This window comes from Tachysurus vachellii, chromosome 18 (assembly GCF_030014155.1).
Source record: "Tachysurus vachellii isolate PV-2020 chromosome 18, HZAU_Pvac_v1, whole genome shotgun sequence".
In the NCBI taxonomy this organism is placed as follows: Eukaryota; Metazoa; Chordata; class Actinopteri; order Siluriformes; family Bagridae; genus Tachysurus; species Tachysurus vachellii.
This window is the reverse complement of record NC_083477.1, coordinates 17,956,670-17,974,826: the sequence shown is the minus strand read 5'-3', so window position 1 is coordinate 17,974,826 and position 18,157 is coordinate 17,956,670. Positions and strand designations below refer to the sequence as shown.

The 18,157-nt window shown below is 37.0% G+C and overlaps 2 protein-coding genes and 1 long non-coding RNA gene across 3 annotated transcripts; 1 reads left to right on the top strand and 2 right to left on the bottom strand.

Annotated features, from left to right (window-relative positions):
- Positions 1-312: 312 nt before the first annotated feature.
- On the bottom strand, positions 313-3,391 carry LOC132861459 (uncharacterized). The gene is made up of 4 exons (XR_009649942.1): positions 3,145-3,391; positions 2,543-2,783; positions 1,552-1,725; positions 313-388 (listed from the first exon to the last, which is right to left on the bottom strand). It is a non-coding gene; the product is annotated as an uncharacterized LOC132861459 (long non-coding RNA).
- On the top strand, positions 313-4,042 carry LOC132861458 (uncharacterized). The gene is made up of 7 exons (XM_060892993.1): positions 313-547; positions 626-682; positions 1,103-1,237; positions 2,642-2,761; positions 3,135-3,276; positions 3,387-3,521; positions 3,954-4,042. The coding sequence occupies exons 3-7, from the start codon at positions 1,170-1,172 to the stop codon at positions 4,032-4,034; spliced, it is 546 nt and encodes a 181-aa protein (XP_060748976.1). The 5' UTR covers positions 313-547; positions 626-682; positions 1,103-1,169; the 3' UTR covers positions 4,035-4,042.
- A 2,680-nt stretch (positions 4,043-6,722) lies between these two features.
- On the bottom strand, positions 6,723-10,878 carry hopx (HOP homeobox). The gene is made up of 2 exons (XM_060892825.1): positions 10,619-10,878; positions 6,723-7,139 (listed from the first exon to the last, which is right to left on the bottom strand). Exons 1-2 carry the CDS (start codon positions 10,778-10,780, stop codon positions 7,062-7,064), a joined length of 240 nt encoding a protein of 79 aa, XP_060748808.1. The 5' UTR covers positions 10,781-10,878; the 3' UTR covers positions 6,723-7,061.
- Between the last annotated feature and the right edge of the window lie 7,279 nt (positions 10,879-18,157).

Below are 18,157 nucleotides of genomic sequence, written 5' to 3'. Positions count from 1 at the left end.
GTCATAACTATTTGACTTGAATCAAATGAAATGCTGATTCTGATGTCTGACATGCTGATGTTGTTTTGAAGTTTGTAATTTTAGTTTTCCACAAGCATTAGGGATAAAAAGTAAAGGAACTACACTGTAGTGGGTTATTTTCTTGCATATTTTATTCCTTATGCTGTTTACTTGCACTACTGATTTTTTAATATACTTTGGATAAAATTGTTTTTATGTTATTACCTTTCCTGTTTGACGATCAAGCTCAGCTTTCCGCTGCATCCCTTCGACACAATTGATAGCACAGCCTGCTATTGTAACTACATGCTACTTAGAGCCATGTGACACCTGTAGCTCAGGTAACAGGCGCTTTGGAAACGGTGGTTCCACTTGCTGATTCTACCACCTGAGGAGCAGAGCATGGCGTCTCCAAACACGAGTAACGTCTCTATATGACAGTTAACACATTTTTACTGTGCAGAAATATTTAACAATATTGTATTTTACTTGTTTTGTCCTTGTTTTTTTTTCCACCAGGGCGTTTCAATTCAACCCCATCACCCAGGTAGAGAAGGTGTCATGCTTCTAATTCCTATGCATGGTATATTTTTGTCTATTGCTGGACACTGATTTTGTTTTTCAGGATCCTGGAGCTCGCTCGACCCCGAGAATCTAAAACAGTTTGGCTCACAACACCAGTGTAAGTTCTCTAAAGGTTTGCCGATATCGAGACCTAGGTATTATGTGGGTTTTCTACAGAATTTCCATTTTATTCACAGTGTTCCTGTGTTTGTATCCAGATTCCTTTAAAAATTGTGTTCTCTCAATTCTAATATATTGTCACTTTTTTATGTTTTTATCTGACTCACCATTTATGCTTATTAATTACCTAAAAGCTTTTACATATATGTTTAGAAAAAGGTTTTGCTCTGTCATTATGACTTATGGTTGGAGATTAATAACAAAACTAGTCAATTTAGTTCATTTTAAATGAAATCTATACTACAATAAAGTGTGCCAAAAGAGAAAGGAATTCAAAAAAACATTTTCAAATAAGTGTTCCCTAATAAATCCATGGATGCCCAATGTGTATTTGTTTCCATATGCATTTACACTACAGAAACGTGACTTGGGGAAACCAGGAGACAATATGGCCACCATTCTGGACTTCCTTAAAATCCAGAAATATGTCAAGGATTCTGGCACTGTCTCAACCCAAAAAAGATTTCTCTGCCCTCCATCAAGACCTGCTTAGGTAAGAGGTCATAACTGCAGTATGGCTGCATTTACACTTGGCATTAAAATGTGACCTGTATCTGGATATGGTCCACATATGCATTAAAAAGATACGTGTCATTGTGTTTTTGATCAGAATATTATACGACCAACATTTCCTGGATCGTGGTATGCATTTTTCCCACCACAGCTGGATACGTTTCTTTAATTGTTTCCATTATGCCATCTATCCATTTTGTAAATATTTAAAATCCTTAAATTAAAAATCCTTCTCATTTTATGAGATTTGTAAAATCTCCAACGACTGAAAATGGTTCATAAAAGAAAACCTACCGTTTCAGGTAAGCTTTGCCGAGCCATTTTTCCTCTGCAGATTTGTTTAGATTTTGCACTGAAAGAGAGATCCGAACAGATAACCAGCTACAGCAGCCATGTGATGTTGACAAGTGTAAACGCATCATGTCCTGATTGGCTGATGAGTTGATCTTCTTGATCGGATTACAGTGACTGTATTTTAATGCCAAGGGTAAACAAGTAAAAAACAAGGGTAAAAAAGTGAGATCGTTCAGTTAGTGCATACATCCATACAATTTGGCTTAAAGGTGCACAAAGTGAAGGTAGATTTTGACATACATGACTCTATGACTGACTTGTTTACTTGCTTTCTATAAGCAGTATCAGCCATAGCTCAAAAACCTGCGGTTTACTGTAAGGCAACAACTATGACAAAATGAAAATAAATGGGCTTTAAATTAAATTATAATAAGAAAGTAGTTTAAGCAATTACACTGTACGCATTCTTTCTTTGTTAGCTACATTATCCATATAGCTTCAGTCAGAAAGTTTTTTGACTAAGTTTGTTTCCTACATTGATTTCTGTCAAAAATTAATTACACGCAAGCTTATTATTAGAATAACATGGTACCTAAAAGCATTTAATGGTTATTATTACTGCAAATATCATTTGTCTATTTAGCATTTAGCATTTAATCCATTTCTCTCAGATTGTATAGTGTTAACAAGAACACTTACCTTCTGTGGCTTGTTAGCATAGCAAGTGAATGATGGATTAAGTACTCACTATTTTCACTATTTTCCTTACTGACCCTCACAAACATGTCTTAAGCCAAGTGTACTAACAATTAAGAGCATTTCATACCAAAGCCAGTTATTTCCAGAAACTTCCAGCTTTGGTCACTGCCATCACCATGTTATGTTTGTTTCTCATAAGCATTTTTAAAGCGACGGCATTTTTTACACAGTCAAAAGAGGCTTAAAAGCCTACGATATCGATCAAATATAGTTGTTTCGAAAGGTTTTATACCTAAAAATGGTGCGCTTCTTTGAGGCGAAATATGGCCCCGTTGGCGTTCCACACTGATTAGCTTCCTCTCACCCTCTCGCGCACTGTATTTTACCTCAGAAAAGATCACAAAGAAGCCGCGAAGATGAGGAGCACGTGTCTTCCCGCCACATCTCAGTATGAGCAGGTCTCGCGCTTGGCAACGCCCAATTTTCGTCACAGGTGCCCTCAGGTACTGAGGTATGACGTCACCGAGAAAGTTCTGGAAATGTGAACGAGTAGTGTGAGTTATGATTCTTGAATCAATCAAACTGTAAGAGATCCGATTCACTTGATTCAACAGTGCACTAATATACATCAATGTATTTATAATGGAGTTTAAAGCATGTAAACTTGATTTCTGGGATATGTCACAACATTTTAAACAGGCACTTTATTATTATTATTAGTAGTAGTAGTAAAATCTGATTCAGTTTGGAGCTCCTCTTAAGCCCAGTTTGAGTGTTTGAGTGTGTATGTGTGTATGTATGTATGTGTGTATAATAAGTGTGTGTGTATGTGTGTATAATAAGTGTATGTTTGCGTGTGTGTATATGTGTGTGTGTGTGTGTAGTCTCCCTCACACAAAACGATGTGAGCACAGCTGTCCTGTGTGGCACATCAGCTCTGCAGTGAAGAATGCAGTAGCCTCTCCTCGCATTCTTCAGCTTGCTCAGCCCAGACACACACATCCTGAGTACCAGAGCAACCGCCAGGTCTCTCACACCACACACACACACCTATATACAAACAAAAACCAAGCACAGTGAATAGATTACAATGTAATTTAGTGTACCGTAAGTGACTCTGTATGTGTGTGCTGCAGAATATAGAAACATGCGTCTCACGTGCAGCTAATTCATCTCAGGTGAGTCTGAGACTCGAGCAGCTGTGTGTGCCCAAACTGCGAGAAAGCAAACTCTTCTACCAGTATGGCTGTCCTGAGAGCCCCATAAGGCCTGTAAGTGTGTGGGTGGGTTTTTGTGCGTGTTTGCTTTGACATTGAGTGTTAAAGGAATACTCTAGATTTTTAACCCGATCTCTATCCACTAAATATATGCTACGTAACGTGTGTGTGTGTGAGAGAGTGAGATAGGTTGCGTTACCAAACAGTAGTGTGGGTCTGATTGCCACTGATACCACATAATCAGCAGTAATCAGAGATAAGATGTTGAGTCATGTTCATCTCATTCCAAAACCTTTATTTTTCCATCTGAATAATTGTAGTTATTTTCTGTATGTCTAAAAAGATGGATGGATAAATGGATTTTCATGATTTCTAAATCAAAATCTAATTGTAAATCAAACAATTTGTTGTATTCAATTTGATAAATGAGGCCTAATGTCAGCTTTGATATGTATGTATTCACAACCGGATTTATTTTTTAACCAGGTGTCTAAAGCAGCAAGAAAAGCCACAGCAAGTGCTCGTGTGAAAGAACTGTCCATCCCCAAGAGCTATACCCCTCCCTGAAAAAAAAAGAAATAAAGAGACAAAGTTGGCGTTACTGTCATGGTTAAAGAAACAGAGAGAGAAAGCAGGAGTAACATAAGGACTGATTAAATCACACACTAAAAAATTAGTTTCTGTGTTGTTTTTCTTTTCTTTTCTTTCTCTTTTTATGCAAGCCTTAGACTTTACCTTGGAACGTTTTATTCTGAAATGTTAGAAAAATTGTTATTTTAAGCAAAATGCCAGAATGTTAAACTTCAGCCAGCCAACAGGAGAACTTTTATCCGATCAGTGTACATTTTGTGTGTTTTTCCCATCAGTTATTCAAACAGCTTTAGTTTCGATTAGTGTGTGTGGGGGGAAACGTTACAACTCAAACACAGACCTTCTGTAATGTATTACAGAGAAGACTGTGTTCAAAAATTATATATAAACATCTCACAGAAAGCCCCAAATAAGCAATTTACTTTTTTTAAAATCTGTTTATGTGGAACATCTACTACAAACATACTGTTTACTATTGTAGAAAATTAATCAGCAGCTTTTGACCAATCAGAATCAGACAGAATCCTTTAGCCTTTAAGGACTTTCTAACGGTCTACTACTATTTATTATGGATTATTTTGTGAACTAAGATATGGTTATTTGTTTGTTTTGTGGTTTGCTGTTTTCTCTTTCACTTTATGTTCTTACATAAAAATACTTCTGTGCAGCCTATATAACTTTATTTTTATGAGTGTATTAACATTTTATTTAGTCAGTAGTAAACATCATTACCGACTTGGACACTAACATTTAATTATACTGTGCAGTTTCTATTTCAAACACTAGGTGTCAGCATTATCTAAAACAACATCCAAAACGTCTTTTAATTTTTTTTTTTAATTTGTTAATAAATGATGGTCAAACGTAATCAACACATTTGACTAGTATTATAGATACTGCGAATGAGTCATTTGGGAGTCAAAAGAGTTGAATCGTAGTAGAGCTATGAAGCGATTCAATGGCTTGAAAAGAGTGGCTGTGTGTGGATGTGTGTTAAGGATAAGATATTTATCATATCTTACTAATGATATCACACTCTCAGCAAATGGTGACACATCAGGAAAGCAAAATAGCGTTGTGAACTAAAACAAAACACAATTAAGATCATGGAAATTTATAATCTTATTAAATAGTAGATAGTGGTCAAATTTAAGTAGAGAATGGAAAGAGTATGGATATACCATATCTCTGCCTAGAGAAGACTGCCAAGCAAAATTCAATCAGCGTGTAAAGAGGGCATTAATGAGAGAAGCAACCGAGAGGCCAAGGGTAATGTTCAGTGTGATGCTATAACCACTGTGCTTCACAACCACAAATGGTATTCTAAGGAGGATGTATAGTATCAGATTCCCTCCAAATATAGCGCCATGTTTCTTACTAGACCAGATAATCAATCGAAGTGGACTTTCCGACCCTTGATTTCCTGTAAACACCTTCTCACGTCTGAGCTCTGGATCTCTCCAGATCTCTCCTTAAAAGTTACCCTTTGCTGTTAAGTTAGGGGTGAAAACTTATACAGGATGCTACGTATGTAACTTTTATGCTAGATCTTTGACAGAATTGGAATTGGAGTCCACACCCACATGGCACAGCAGAGGAGCCACAAGTGACAAACTTCATTACCTGAACCCAGGGACAGAGATATGTTGTGTCTATTGAGGCACACATTGCAGATTTTATTAGTCTACATGAAGGAAGGACAATAAAACTTCAAAATGCTATCTTATGTTGAGTAGAGACATTCAGACAGACATAGTATAGAATTAACTGGCGCTAGTTACACTGCTGTTCAGCTTTTAAATCACTAAGACAAGATTGGTTTCTTCCTGGAATTAAGACAGAGAGAGAGGAAGGAAAGGATCTGCATCCAGCTGGCCCTCTGACATCCGAATCTCTCTGTCTCTCATTCATCCGTCTCTCTCTCTCTCACTGATAGGTTCCACATGTATTTGTCTAGTCGTTTTGGCAACACTCAGTCTTACAGTGTGTACTGCCCAGTCGAGTTCAATCTTTTCTCATTTACTTCACACACTCCTTAATCACCCATTTGGGGCTTTTATTCAGGACCTCATGTCAAAAGCGTATGTGAGGGAAATACTTTTTATTGATTTCTGCTATTCATCTGGATATACACTACTGCTTATGGGTGCTGTGCGATGGTTTTCAGTGTGTATGTGTGTGTGCCAAGTTTTAAAGAGTGCAGCATTTGTGTTCAGCTCAACATGTTTATTTTTCCTTTTGGGTGTGTGTCCATTCTGACACCCATTAACACTAATCAAAACACACACACCATTAATTTGCTGTTTGTGAACGAGTCAATACGTTGAGCCAGGACTCTGACAGTGACTCTTGGCATTTTGTTCTTTCATAAGAGACACTCATTCATCACAGTGGTAAAGCATCAGCTTAAAAGCCTATTCAAATAAAATACTGATTTGAATATTTAGTCCATTCTTCATAATTGTCAGGAATCCAGCATTTCATAGAAAGTGAAAATCAACATACAAAAATAGAGATGACAGTTACTTTGCATCATCTCATCACCTTTATTACCTTATTTATATGAATATATATGTTAAGAGTCAGTGCCAAAGTTGTACCTTGATATGAAACAAAAAAATGCGTTTTATTTACTTATTAATGTAAGCAGAGGAAACAAGAAAGCCTGGTGAGGTAACAACGGTTTATAGCTGCTATAACATAAGCAATGAAATGTTTCACAACACTGAATGAAACTATTTACTTAAGATAAATTGGCAGGCAGCATTATAGGAACCACTGCATTCACCCATAACCAAATATACAGTTTATTCCATTATGTAAACTTGACATTTGTGTGTGCAATATACATTTAATTCACATACAGCCAAAAAGTATAATTTAACTACTAAACTAAAGAGCATGAGGGCACAAACATGAGAAAGCAGGAGACCTGTCCAATACTAGATGAATACCAGAGGAAGAGAATAAGAAGGATGGATGGAAAGAGATTGAAGATTGTCTTCAGTCTTTGACTGATCCCGGTTGAGGAGGCAGTCCTTCTGCTTGTCTCCACTGAGCATTGCGCATCCTGAACCATTTCTACATAAGAGAAAAAGATTGTGTGAATATTAAAATGAACAGTTCACTAAAATCTTAACCACATGCATTTACATTTGTATAAAAGATTGTAAAACAGATTTGGAATCTGATCAAAGTATTGCACATAATAAACAAATCAGCTCTTTACACATCACCAACTTCCTGTGTTCAGTTTTCAGAAAAAGCCTGCTTTGGATAGCTTCATTTGCTTAGCTTTTTCATTGTTAGTTTACTAGTTTGCCAGATTTGGGGGATCCTATAATGTTTAATTCACTATGATGTACTAGTTGCACACACAGTTTTTCGGGGATAGGAAGAAACCTGAGAACACAGAGGAAACCTGTGCAAAGTAAGAGTGTAACCCGAGGTCAGGATCTGGAACCTGGAGCTGTAAAGTGTCCCACTGCACCACAAGCCAACATTAATCACAAAAGGACCTTACAGACCTACTTTTTTTTATTGATATACAAAGGAACTTACAGGAGTGTTTTTTAGTTTCTGTGAGAAACATACCTTTATGATTGTACAACAGGTCAGAGACTAAGAAAAACTTCAAGTCAAGATGTGTCTAGAACAGCAGGAAACATATTTTTATATTGGTTTGTTCGGGACAGAGAAACAGTGAAACACGTCACTTGACGTGTTTGGGGGACACGTCACTTGATCGTCATGACAACAAGTCAAGCAACTCTAGTTATTTGCATGGCTGTCTGCTGTGTATAATTACTGAAGGATTTGAATTTTAATGGTAAATACTTTAATCCTCCAAATGTATTACTTAATAACGAAACGCCTAAATCTTATATTGTAATGGTTTGGCTCCTAAACCAGTGGAAATTGTGTCTAAATAAATGTTTTTGAAGTGTAAGCATATGAAAAGCTAAGTCTCTATTCAATAACCATTCATGATATGACAATGCATTGCTAATAATACATTTACAAGTCGTATCATGATGTCATAGTTACTTAGTTACTCTGAGCCAATCTCTCAAGCTCCACCCACCGTAATCTTAGCTATATTCATACAATGAGCTGTTTTTCCTATTCAGTTGAAGATTCAAGCAGAACCAGTTTGGCAAAGAGAAAGGACGAGTGACAAAGACAGACAGGTCACATGCATCACACAGAGCTTTGAATTCATTTGGATTTAAACTTTGAGTTCCTAAAATTCAAATTGAGCGTTCAGTGACTGGCTTCCCCAGTGGCGCATTTGCATCGGACATCATTGGTACAGGATACACACTCCTATAAGCTGGAGAGTTCACAGCGCATTCTTTTACCACGGCTATGCTAAATTCTTCACTCTGATTGGTCAGAAGGTATCGATTAATTTTCCTTAACAGCATTTCCAAAAGTAGTTTTGGCTGCAAAGCACAGGTTTGGCTGCAAAGCACAATTCTATAATTTGGAAAGTACACAATCAACATTGTTATTTAACTAGGGAAAATGTACAGTTTTTGGAAGGAGTCTCCAGTGTCAAAGCTTTGGAAAAGAGGGAAATGTAACTTTAATATTTCAGGGCAGAATGCTTGGAGAAGTGAAAAATGCTGTTTCTATCTATCTACCTATCTATCTATCTATCTATCTACCTATCTATCTATCTATCTATCTATCTATCTATCTATCTATCTATCTATCTACCTACCTACCTACCTACGTACTGGTTTCAGACAGATTTTTTTTCTACAGACAAATACAATTTGTTCTAGAAAACTGCATATGCTTTATTGAAAGTGAATTCATTAGACTCTTTACACGTTAGAGGAATCTCACCAGGTCCGGCCTGCTCAGCTTCACATTGTCAGCACAGTTTATCTCAGAGCAGAGAGAAACATATGAAAACAAGGCAGGGATGTCCATGTCTATTCCAGTAACAGACTAGGGTGCTGTGATAGAGCATTAAAAATTCAGACATAAAAAACACAGGACTATTTACCCAAGCTTGAGAAACATTTCCCCATTATTTAGTATTCAGGATGCAGACGGTGAAGTTAAAAGGAACTTGCACAATTTCTCCTCAAATGTTACCTCAAATGTAACCAATCTGATGAAACATTGGCATTTGGTATTATTTTAACTGCTCTAATAAACCCCAGTGTTCATGTAGCATGCTAAATGTGCTAAAAATATATTAATGACCAAATGCATTACAGAGTGCAGTGACATTAAAAAGTATTTCAGGTGAATTTGCACACCTCTTCCATTTAAATAAAGTTGCCATTCAGCAAATACAAGTTTTGTATGCAAATTTTAGTTCTTTAATTTTTCCGGCTATGAAGAGGGTGTGGATTCTTTGTCAGAAATTTTCTCATAAGCTTCAAAGTAATCAGTCAAGAAATGTTTGGGTTTAAACCTATGAGGCTATCAAGTAATAAATAAAACTTTGTAACAGACAGATGTGAAGATTTCTGACACTGGAAGAGGACTTGGTAGGTTTGTGTGTAACATGATAAGCCGTGTTTCTGGTCTCTTTAACTTACATAGAGTGAAAAAGGAAACAATCGTTTGTAGCTGCTAACAATTAATAAAATATCTTAATATCTTGTTTTGCTGACTCTAAACAAATCAAAGTGAATTTTATTTTTACTGTGGTAAATAAAACACTTTGAAACACGCTGTTTTTGGAAAAGAATTCATGTTTAATGACACTCGACCAGTTCAGCATTTTCCCGGGCGAGTTGTTCAATGACGTGAAGGTTGCACAGAGGAATGTTGACAGATCTTGAATGTTAACACAGAAGATGTATTGCTTTACAGCTTGCCATCATCTAGATGTTTCACTTAACTTGGCAGCACTCAGATATTTGTTTCAGTGCTAACAATGAGGTTATGAGTGTCAGTACACTTAGTACCCAACCAGTACACTCAGTACACAATCATTAGCACATCGTGGGCATCATGTATGCGAAAGGGGGCAGACGACACTTTCTTAATTCTGACAACACTTTTTAATACTGCATCTAATCGAAGTCTCAAATAATGGTGGTTGGTTGGATTCTCACAGCATGTCTCACAGCTAACTATCCTGTTTTTTTTTAACTGATTAACAAGTCTAACAAGACAATATTGGGGGGAAAAATGGGGGGGGACCCACCATTAAATAATAATAATAATAATAAGAAGAAGAAGAAGAAGAAGAAGAAGAAGAAGAAGAAGAAGAAGAAGAAGAAATGAAAACCAAAAAGATCTCTAAAAACTTTGATGCAAAAAGATAATGATAATACTACTACTAATAATAATAATAATAATAATCTGGATTTTTATATTTATTCTCATCCCTAATATTCTGACAGTTCCAAAATTAAATTTGTTATTATATACTCATTGGGTTCTAAACTTAAATGTGATGTGTTCTATTGTAGAAATTTCTGTAAGCTCTATGGATCCTATAAATTAATCACCAAGCTATTATTATGCATTTAACATTTTTTATTTGTGTGTGTGTGTGTGTGTGTGTGTGTGTATGTCCCCTCACTCACCAGCGTCTCGTCCTCACTTAGTCCACATTCGGCGGCGACCAGCGCGAGCGTCGCTCCGTCCGGGTTTCGGCACCCGCGAGAGAAATTCTCTTCTAGCACGCGCAGCTGATCCTCCGCCAGGCGCGTGCCCAGCCCCCCCGTGCCGCTCCCGTTAGAGGTCATGGGGCTTCTCAGAAAGAAGACACAGAGAAACGAAAAGCAAAAAAATTCAGTAAGTCCCAAGTTTGAGCTCCAGACAGTGCTGCAGGAAACACAACTGCGTGAGCAGGCGCGAGAGTAATATGTATATATATATAAAAAAAAAAGCTAGAAAAGCAGGAGGAGAAGTTTGCGCGCTCCCGCCCACTCGGACAACCGATTCACTTTAACATCACGATCACGAAGTTTAAAGGCGCAGTGTTGCTGAGAGAGAAAACAAAACAAAACATGCGCGTGCACTGTCTACTCTAGAGCAGCTCTACACCGGGGCTGTGCTCGTGATGTCGTTTATAATGTTTTAAAAAGGTTTATCATTGTATATGTCTGGGCTCCAGAAGTCAAATGCTCATCTTGTGTACATTATGTTTACACAATGACGTTAGAACAACCTTGGACCTTTGTGTGGTAGTGTTTGTGTTGTGTTGTCTGATGCACCTGTAAAACCAGCTCGTGCTCAGTGTTTACCTGTAGAGCAGGTGTGCATGCAGAATATCTTCAGGAAGGAAGTAAAATAAATAAATAATAATAATAATAATAATAATAATGAAATAAAATTATATCACTAAAAATATCAGTTCATAAAGAGTGAATTAACCCATGCACTAATCCAAATGTTGGATTCTATGGTACAGATGGTGCAGACATATAAATGGGTCACAATCTATTATTATTATTATTATTATTATTATTATTATAGCTCCTCTTACATCACAGCAGTTCAATCAGTCAATTAATAAAATGTTTTACTATCTATAGAACAGCATATTATACTTTAATGTTGCAGACTAAATTAGTTCCCCTTTTCATTCATGCACATAACGCATCTGTTCCACCTTTATATCTTAAAGTATGACAAATAAAAAACATGCACAGACTTTACCGTGCTGGAAAAATTAAAGGATCAGTGCTGACACTGGAGACTCCTTTCAATTAATCTAAGTGGAGAAAAAAACTTCACACATTAATGATTAACTATAATTGTGTTTTTGATACTTCTATTTATTACTATTTATTAGAGCAGTTATTTGCATTGCAAACAGAATGACTTTCAGAGCTGTTAATTAATCCACAATTTCTAACAATCAAGGGACAAAAACTTGTTAATGGCAAACCATGATTGCCTCTGCTAGAGCAGTAGGCTGGAGCTTCTGGTAGATCAAGCCATTAGAAATCTCTTGCTTGTGAGAGAGAGCGGTTTTTCACCTCTGAACAGATTTTTAGTGAAGTGACAAAACATTAACAGATATTACAAAATGTCCCAAAGCATGCCACTTGTTTTCACAACGACTTTGATTTCACAATGACATGAATCAGATAAAAAAAGGGTACCAGTGACAGGAAAATGTTTGCCTAAAAGTAAAAAAAAATCTTGTCATTAAAAACTGTATGAAAAACTGTATTTTGGTCCGATTTCAGAATTTTTTGCGCACCTTCTATGGCTTGGGTTAGATTTGTCTTAGCTGAACACAGTTCTTCTGTATTTCTTATCTGGTTGATCATGGTGTCTATACTTTGGTTTGCACATGTATTACATGCTATAAGTTTGTGGACACCGTCTTGTCACACCCAAATGTGGTTCTTGGCTAAATTATAGCCACTGTCCCTAAGAGAGACAGTTGAACCATCCCTGTGCATGAAGCGAGCTCCACAAAGACATGGGTTGCTAAGATTGGAGTGGAAAAACTCAAATGACCCTGACCTCAACAACACTGAACACATTTGGGATGAACTGGAACGCCGACTGTTTGTCCTTGTCTGAAATCGGCGCCTGATCTCACTAATGCTTTTGTGGCTGAATGACCACAGCCATGTGCCAAACTCTAGTTGAAAGCCTTCCCAGAAGAGTAGAGGTTATGACAAACCTTTGGTCTTACATATAGTGGATCATTATGTATCAGTGCATATTTGTGTTAGAGTCCCAGAAGTTTTCTTATGCATAATATCTTCATACAAATGATCCCTTCAGTACAGTACTTTTAGTTCCTCTTAAGACTTCTTTTCATGTCATCCCAGGACAATGATGTACAAACTGTATTAGAAGTTTGCATATCAGTCTGATGACTCAGGGTTTGGGAGCACACTATGGTGAAAGAACTGGCAGTTAGATCACATCTATATCAAGCATTAGAGAAGTGGGTGTGGTATGTGTGGGGAGTGGTAATGGACACAGATGTTTCTTTCCCACACCCACTTTGTTCAGCACTCCTCAAATATACTTCTTACACAATACTAAAGCCCTAAAGGGCATGAGTTCACACACACACACACACACACACACACACACACACACACACACACACACACACACACACACACACACACACACACCTACATACTGGAACTGCATACATAATGGAACTGCATTCCATTAGCATTCCCCAGCAGAACAACATTGCCAATTGTTATATTTAAAAATGCAAATATGATTGTTGACTAAGAACACAAAAATGTTGGTGTTAATCAAACTTGCAGATGATTCTGATTGATTCTCAATCAGATTTATATTAATTCTTGTTAACACCAGTAAATCTCCATATTAGAAGCCTAAATAGTCAATGACGGCACACATTTTGCTTCTGCATCATTTAAGTCCACGGCAGGCCTCCAGAACCGGTTCCTGGCAGCTCTTCTACAGATCTCTGGAACTGTACTGCTAAAGATCATACTTCCAAAGGATTTTCCATCTATTGGTATCCATTGGCATGATTGGTGTGAAGGTCACGGCATTTGATTTCTATCATTTTTTATCCCTTGATGGGGCGAAGTCATCTTAAACAGACCACACCTTCTTGGACTCCTTTCATTACAGGATTACATTACAGTCCGAAGAAATTTATAATGATTTGCAGTGACACATCACTCTAAAGAGACTAGTGGACCCAAACCACAAAAATATACACAAACACACACACAGACACACATACACACACACACACACACACACACACTGTATAAGTGGCAAGAAGAATTTCTTCAAATGTCACATACTGGTTTATTTAGGAACTACAGAAGCCAGATTGAGAGGCACATGGTCCTTATGTAACATCACGCACACACACACACACACACACACACACACACACACACACACACACACACACACACACACACACATCTGGAACCCAAACCTGCTCAGACCAATAAGAGACATCAGAAACAGAGCATGAACACACACTCATCTGGCCTAAAGGGACAAAAGAGAATGCAAATTAGTAGCAGGATCTGTTAAACAATGGAAATATGAATATGCTTAATGGAAATAGAGAAGAGTACAGAATACCTCTATGTGTGTGTGTGTGTGTGTGTGTGTGTGTGTGAGAGAGAGAGAGAGAGAGAGAGAGAGAGAGAGAGAGAGAGAGAGAGAGAGAGAGAGAGAGAGAGATCAAATAAAATGTCTCTTCTGTAGCTGTACTTTACTATATGGATTAGGATCATGCTAAGTTTATTATATGCTAGGGTTGTTGCTGTGTTTGCTAGGTGTATTATATTCTAATTTTTCTTCATCACAGTAAGTTGATTTTATGCTAGGTTTGTTTTGTTGTTAATGCTAGGTTTATTATATGCTTGGTTTATCTAAGGCTAGGTTTTTATGGTTCATGCTAGGTTATTATTTGCTTTAGGATCAAGGTTATGGTGTGAGCTAATTATAATGCTAAGTTTACTGTGTGAAAGTTTGGGTTTAGAATCTTGCTGGGTTTATTATAGGTTAGTTTTGTTTCAAAGCCATACTGTTTATTATAGACTAGGGCTTTATTCACAGTTCATGCTAGTTTAGGTTTAGGCTCATGCTAAGTTAATTATATGCTAGGTTTGTTTCGTTGTGGTTCATGATCGGTTTGTTATGTTTGATATGGATTAAGGATAATGCTAGGTTTGTTACATGCTAGTTTTGGTGTATTATATGCTAGTACACAAACTAGCATGCATATACACCTCTGATAACTATAAATATTAAAAGCTGGTTGTGTGGAGAGGGTGGTGCTGGTGAGTGTGTGTTTACTCAGCCATGCATAAGACCTTGTGTATAAACAGACTGTGCATGGCTAAAGATTAATGAACCTTGAACACAGGATAAAGGGCTCATCGTATACCCTTCACTCACTCAGCAGCACTGATGAGGTTGTGTACACACACGATACTCATGACACTCAATTAATGTCACGTACACAGACTCACATGGCGTTTATTGAAGCTGTGTGGCAATTTAAAATATGCAATTACTTTAAACCAGTCATCACTAAATAAAGAAATAAGAAATATTAAAATATAAAAACATTAAATATTAAAAACATCAAGAAATAATTTTTTGTCAGTTTAGTCATAGCCTAGAGCTATGCTAAAAAAAACATTTAGTTAAATATATTTATGTATAAGTGAAGTGGTTGTGTTTTTGCTTTTAGTGTAAAAAAAAATATAATTAAATATACATTCTACTACTTAGGTCATGGAAAAAATGAGTGGGAAAAACCCAACACTGTAGAAATTTCAGCAGTGTCAGAATGGTGTGTACATTCTGGCTCTGACACTTTAACCTCAGCCACTCAAATTCAGAAATACAATAATAATTGAAACTACCAAGACCCTGACCAGGAAGTTACTTAGGATGAATAAATCAATCCATCTATCCATTTTCTGTACCACTTATCCCACACAGGAGCTGCGGGGAACCTGGAGTCTATTCCAGAACAATCAAGGCACACAGGACTGGCTGCCAAACCATTACGAGGCACAGTTGCACAATATCACACACATACATCCATTCACAGAACAAGGACAATTTAGAAATACCCCAATGGTTCATTAGTGTCATTAATGAAATAATTTCTAAATTTTAAGAAGTGAAAATATTAGTTTTTAGTTAAAATTCATGCTCTTTGAATAAGACACATACTGTATGTAACAAAGATAAATCATCATAATCATGGTATTGACTAAACAAATAATAAAAGGTCATCTGTACTACAGATTTATGATCAAAAGATAAGATTTGCACTGTGCAAATGTTGACTGTATACTTTTAAGGTTATTTACTGAGCCGTGCGTTTGTGTGGGGGGGGAAGAACTTTCTCAGCTCACTTCCTGTCGAACAATGCTCATTGTGTTCATGCAGGAAATGTATGCACCTTAAGGCCCGACAGAGAGCGATCTGGGAAAGATAATATACAAAGACTTTGGTGCTCCAGTTTTGGTGTGTTGGTATTAAAATGGCAAAAAAATGAGTGAATAAGGAAGTTCCAATGGTCACACTTATCTGAAGCTTAGGGTTATGCTAGTTGTCCGTTTTACGGCGATGCTCAAACAAGGCCCGTCGAAATGTTGTAACCACAAACACTGTGTGATGTTAAAGATTTGTCTTTAAAGTAGCATTACATAAAGAAATATAAAGTATTTCCCTAATTACTCATTCTTTCTGCCTGATCAGAAATTTGTACGAGTGTCAGATGGTGTATTGACTGACACTTGTGTGTCCATGAAAACATAAACAACTTGTAATTTGACGGTGCTAGAGGACAGTGCTGTTAGACAAGCACGTAGGAATGACATGACGTGTTTCCTTAGTATTTCTGTTTTTACACAAATGTCAAGATTGTTACGTGGTTTGCTTTTTTTTTTAGCATTCATGGAAAGCATCAAAATCTGATGAGATTGTGGTTTGTGTGAACACCACAGCTATTTTTCCCTTGCAGTGAGTCTAACCAAATTGTTGCATTTTAGTTCAGGATGATATAAGTCAGGTTTTGGATCATGTTTGGTTTTTGTTTTGTTTTTTATATTGGAATAAACTAGCGTAGTTTGGCAACTTTCTAAACACAAATTGCTCTGTTTTTCAAGCAGATCCTCTGATATGCTTTATCCAATCACAAGCATCTATTTCCATTATGAAGATAAAGTCAAGGGAGAGACTTTTATAATGAATGGTGCAAAAGGTTTGTTAGAGAAAATAGTTAATCAAACAGCATCATGAAGACCAAGGAGCTATCAAAACAAGTAGGGATAAAGTTCTGTAAGAATATAAATAAGGTCAGAGAAGCAACCAAATGGCCAATGCGTGCTTCAGAGAGACCTTATGCTCAGATGGGAGGACAATCATAGCCTGGATAGTCCACAAAGAAAGATTTTACTGAAGTGTTAAGGAAGAAAGTCATTATAAATTCCTATTTGGAGACTCTGTAAATATGCAGAAAAATTATCTCTGGTGTTTGACCAAAAATTTATCTTTTTTACCTTTGCAAAGTGTGCTACATTTGGCAGAAACCCAACACTGGAGCATGGTGGTGGTAGCACCTGGTTTATGTTTAAGGGAGAAGGTTTATACAGATGAGTCTAACAGGATGATAATGAGGTAACAATTGGATATTTAGCTAGTTAATGTAGCGAGTTAATCCAGAAATAGTCCAAATCCAAAAAGAATCCTGTAGACTGACTGAACTCAATAGAAAGTGACCCTAAAGTGTTATTATCTCTGGGAGCGGAACATAGTCCTGATTTAGTTTCGCTCTTGCCATTGTTAAATCTTCATCCTGTCCGGCTTTGTAATGTCACGTTCAGACGAGTCAGAAGAACAAGTGATGAAAATGAGAACACAAACCAAAAAGGAAGTGCTTATCTACAAAGGGTCATTATAAAACAGCTCAAAACAGTCAAAACATACACAGTGGGAGGCATAACAAATGCAAATGATCTAGAAACGTGTGTGTGTGTGTGTGTGTGTGTGTGTGTGTGTGTGTGTGTGTGTGTGTGTGTGTGTGAAAGAGAGTGCTGGCATTTCAAAAGGAGAAAATATCATCATCACTGGGCGAGAGTAAGTGTGTGACATCATGCTCGCAGAATATAAAATTAAAGCCAGTGGAAAAGTGTGTGTGTAGGTGTGTGTTTGTGTGTGTGAGAGAGAGATGGCATCCAATTCTTATTACAAAGCCAGCATAGTTGACTGTTAGCTAAGTATGCTTAACAGCACCCAAGAGGATACGAGGGTGTTTCCCAAAAAACCAAACACCCACTGTGTGTGAAACAGTGTGTATGTGTGTGTGTGTGTGTGTGTGTGTGTACTAGCAGAGAGGAAAACATGATCACAATCAGTGTTTTCATCATTTCTGACAAATCGCAACCATTACTCAGAGACTATCATTATGCATTAGCTAGAAAACAAGCTTTACGCTCAGTTTAGGACGAAGCCTTAGAACATTTTTTATCTTTATAGACGAGTTGAAGGGAAAAAATGGCAAGTAAAAATAAACGTCTGACATTTTATTCAGATTTTTTTCTGTGGTTCTTGTTAAGCTTTTTAGCTCAGAAGAGAATTATCTGACTTCAACCATATTGGTTCTTTTAGACTCTAAG

Coding starts and splice junctions, on each gene's coding strand:
- LOC132861458 (XM_060892993.1), top strand. CDS start 1,170: ATGTCAAGGATTCTGGCACTGTCTCAACCCAAAAAAGATTTCTCTGCC. Junction 2,762..3,134: donor AGGTGCCCTCAGGTACTGAG/GTATGACGTCAC, acceptor GTGTGTGTGTAG/TCTCCCTCACACAAAACGAT. Junction 3,522..3,953: donor CTGAGAGCCCCATAAGGCCT/GTAAGTGTGTGG, acceptor TTTTTTAACCAG/GTGTCTAAAGCAGCAAGAAA.
- hopx (XM_060892825.1), bottom strand. CDS start 10,780: ATGACCTCTAACGGGAGCGGCACGGGGGGGCTGGGCACGCGCCTGGCG. Junction 7,140..10,618: donor TAAGTGAGGACGAGACGCTG/GTGAGTGAGGGG, acceptor TCTCTTATGTAG/AAATGGTTCAGGATGCGCAA.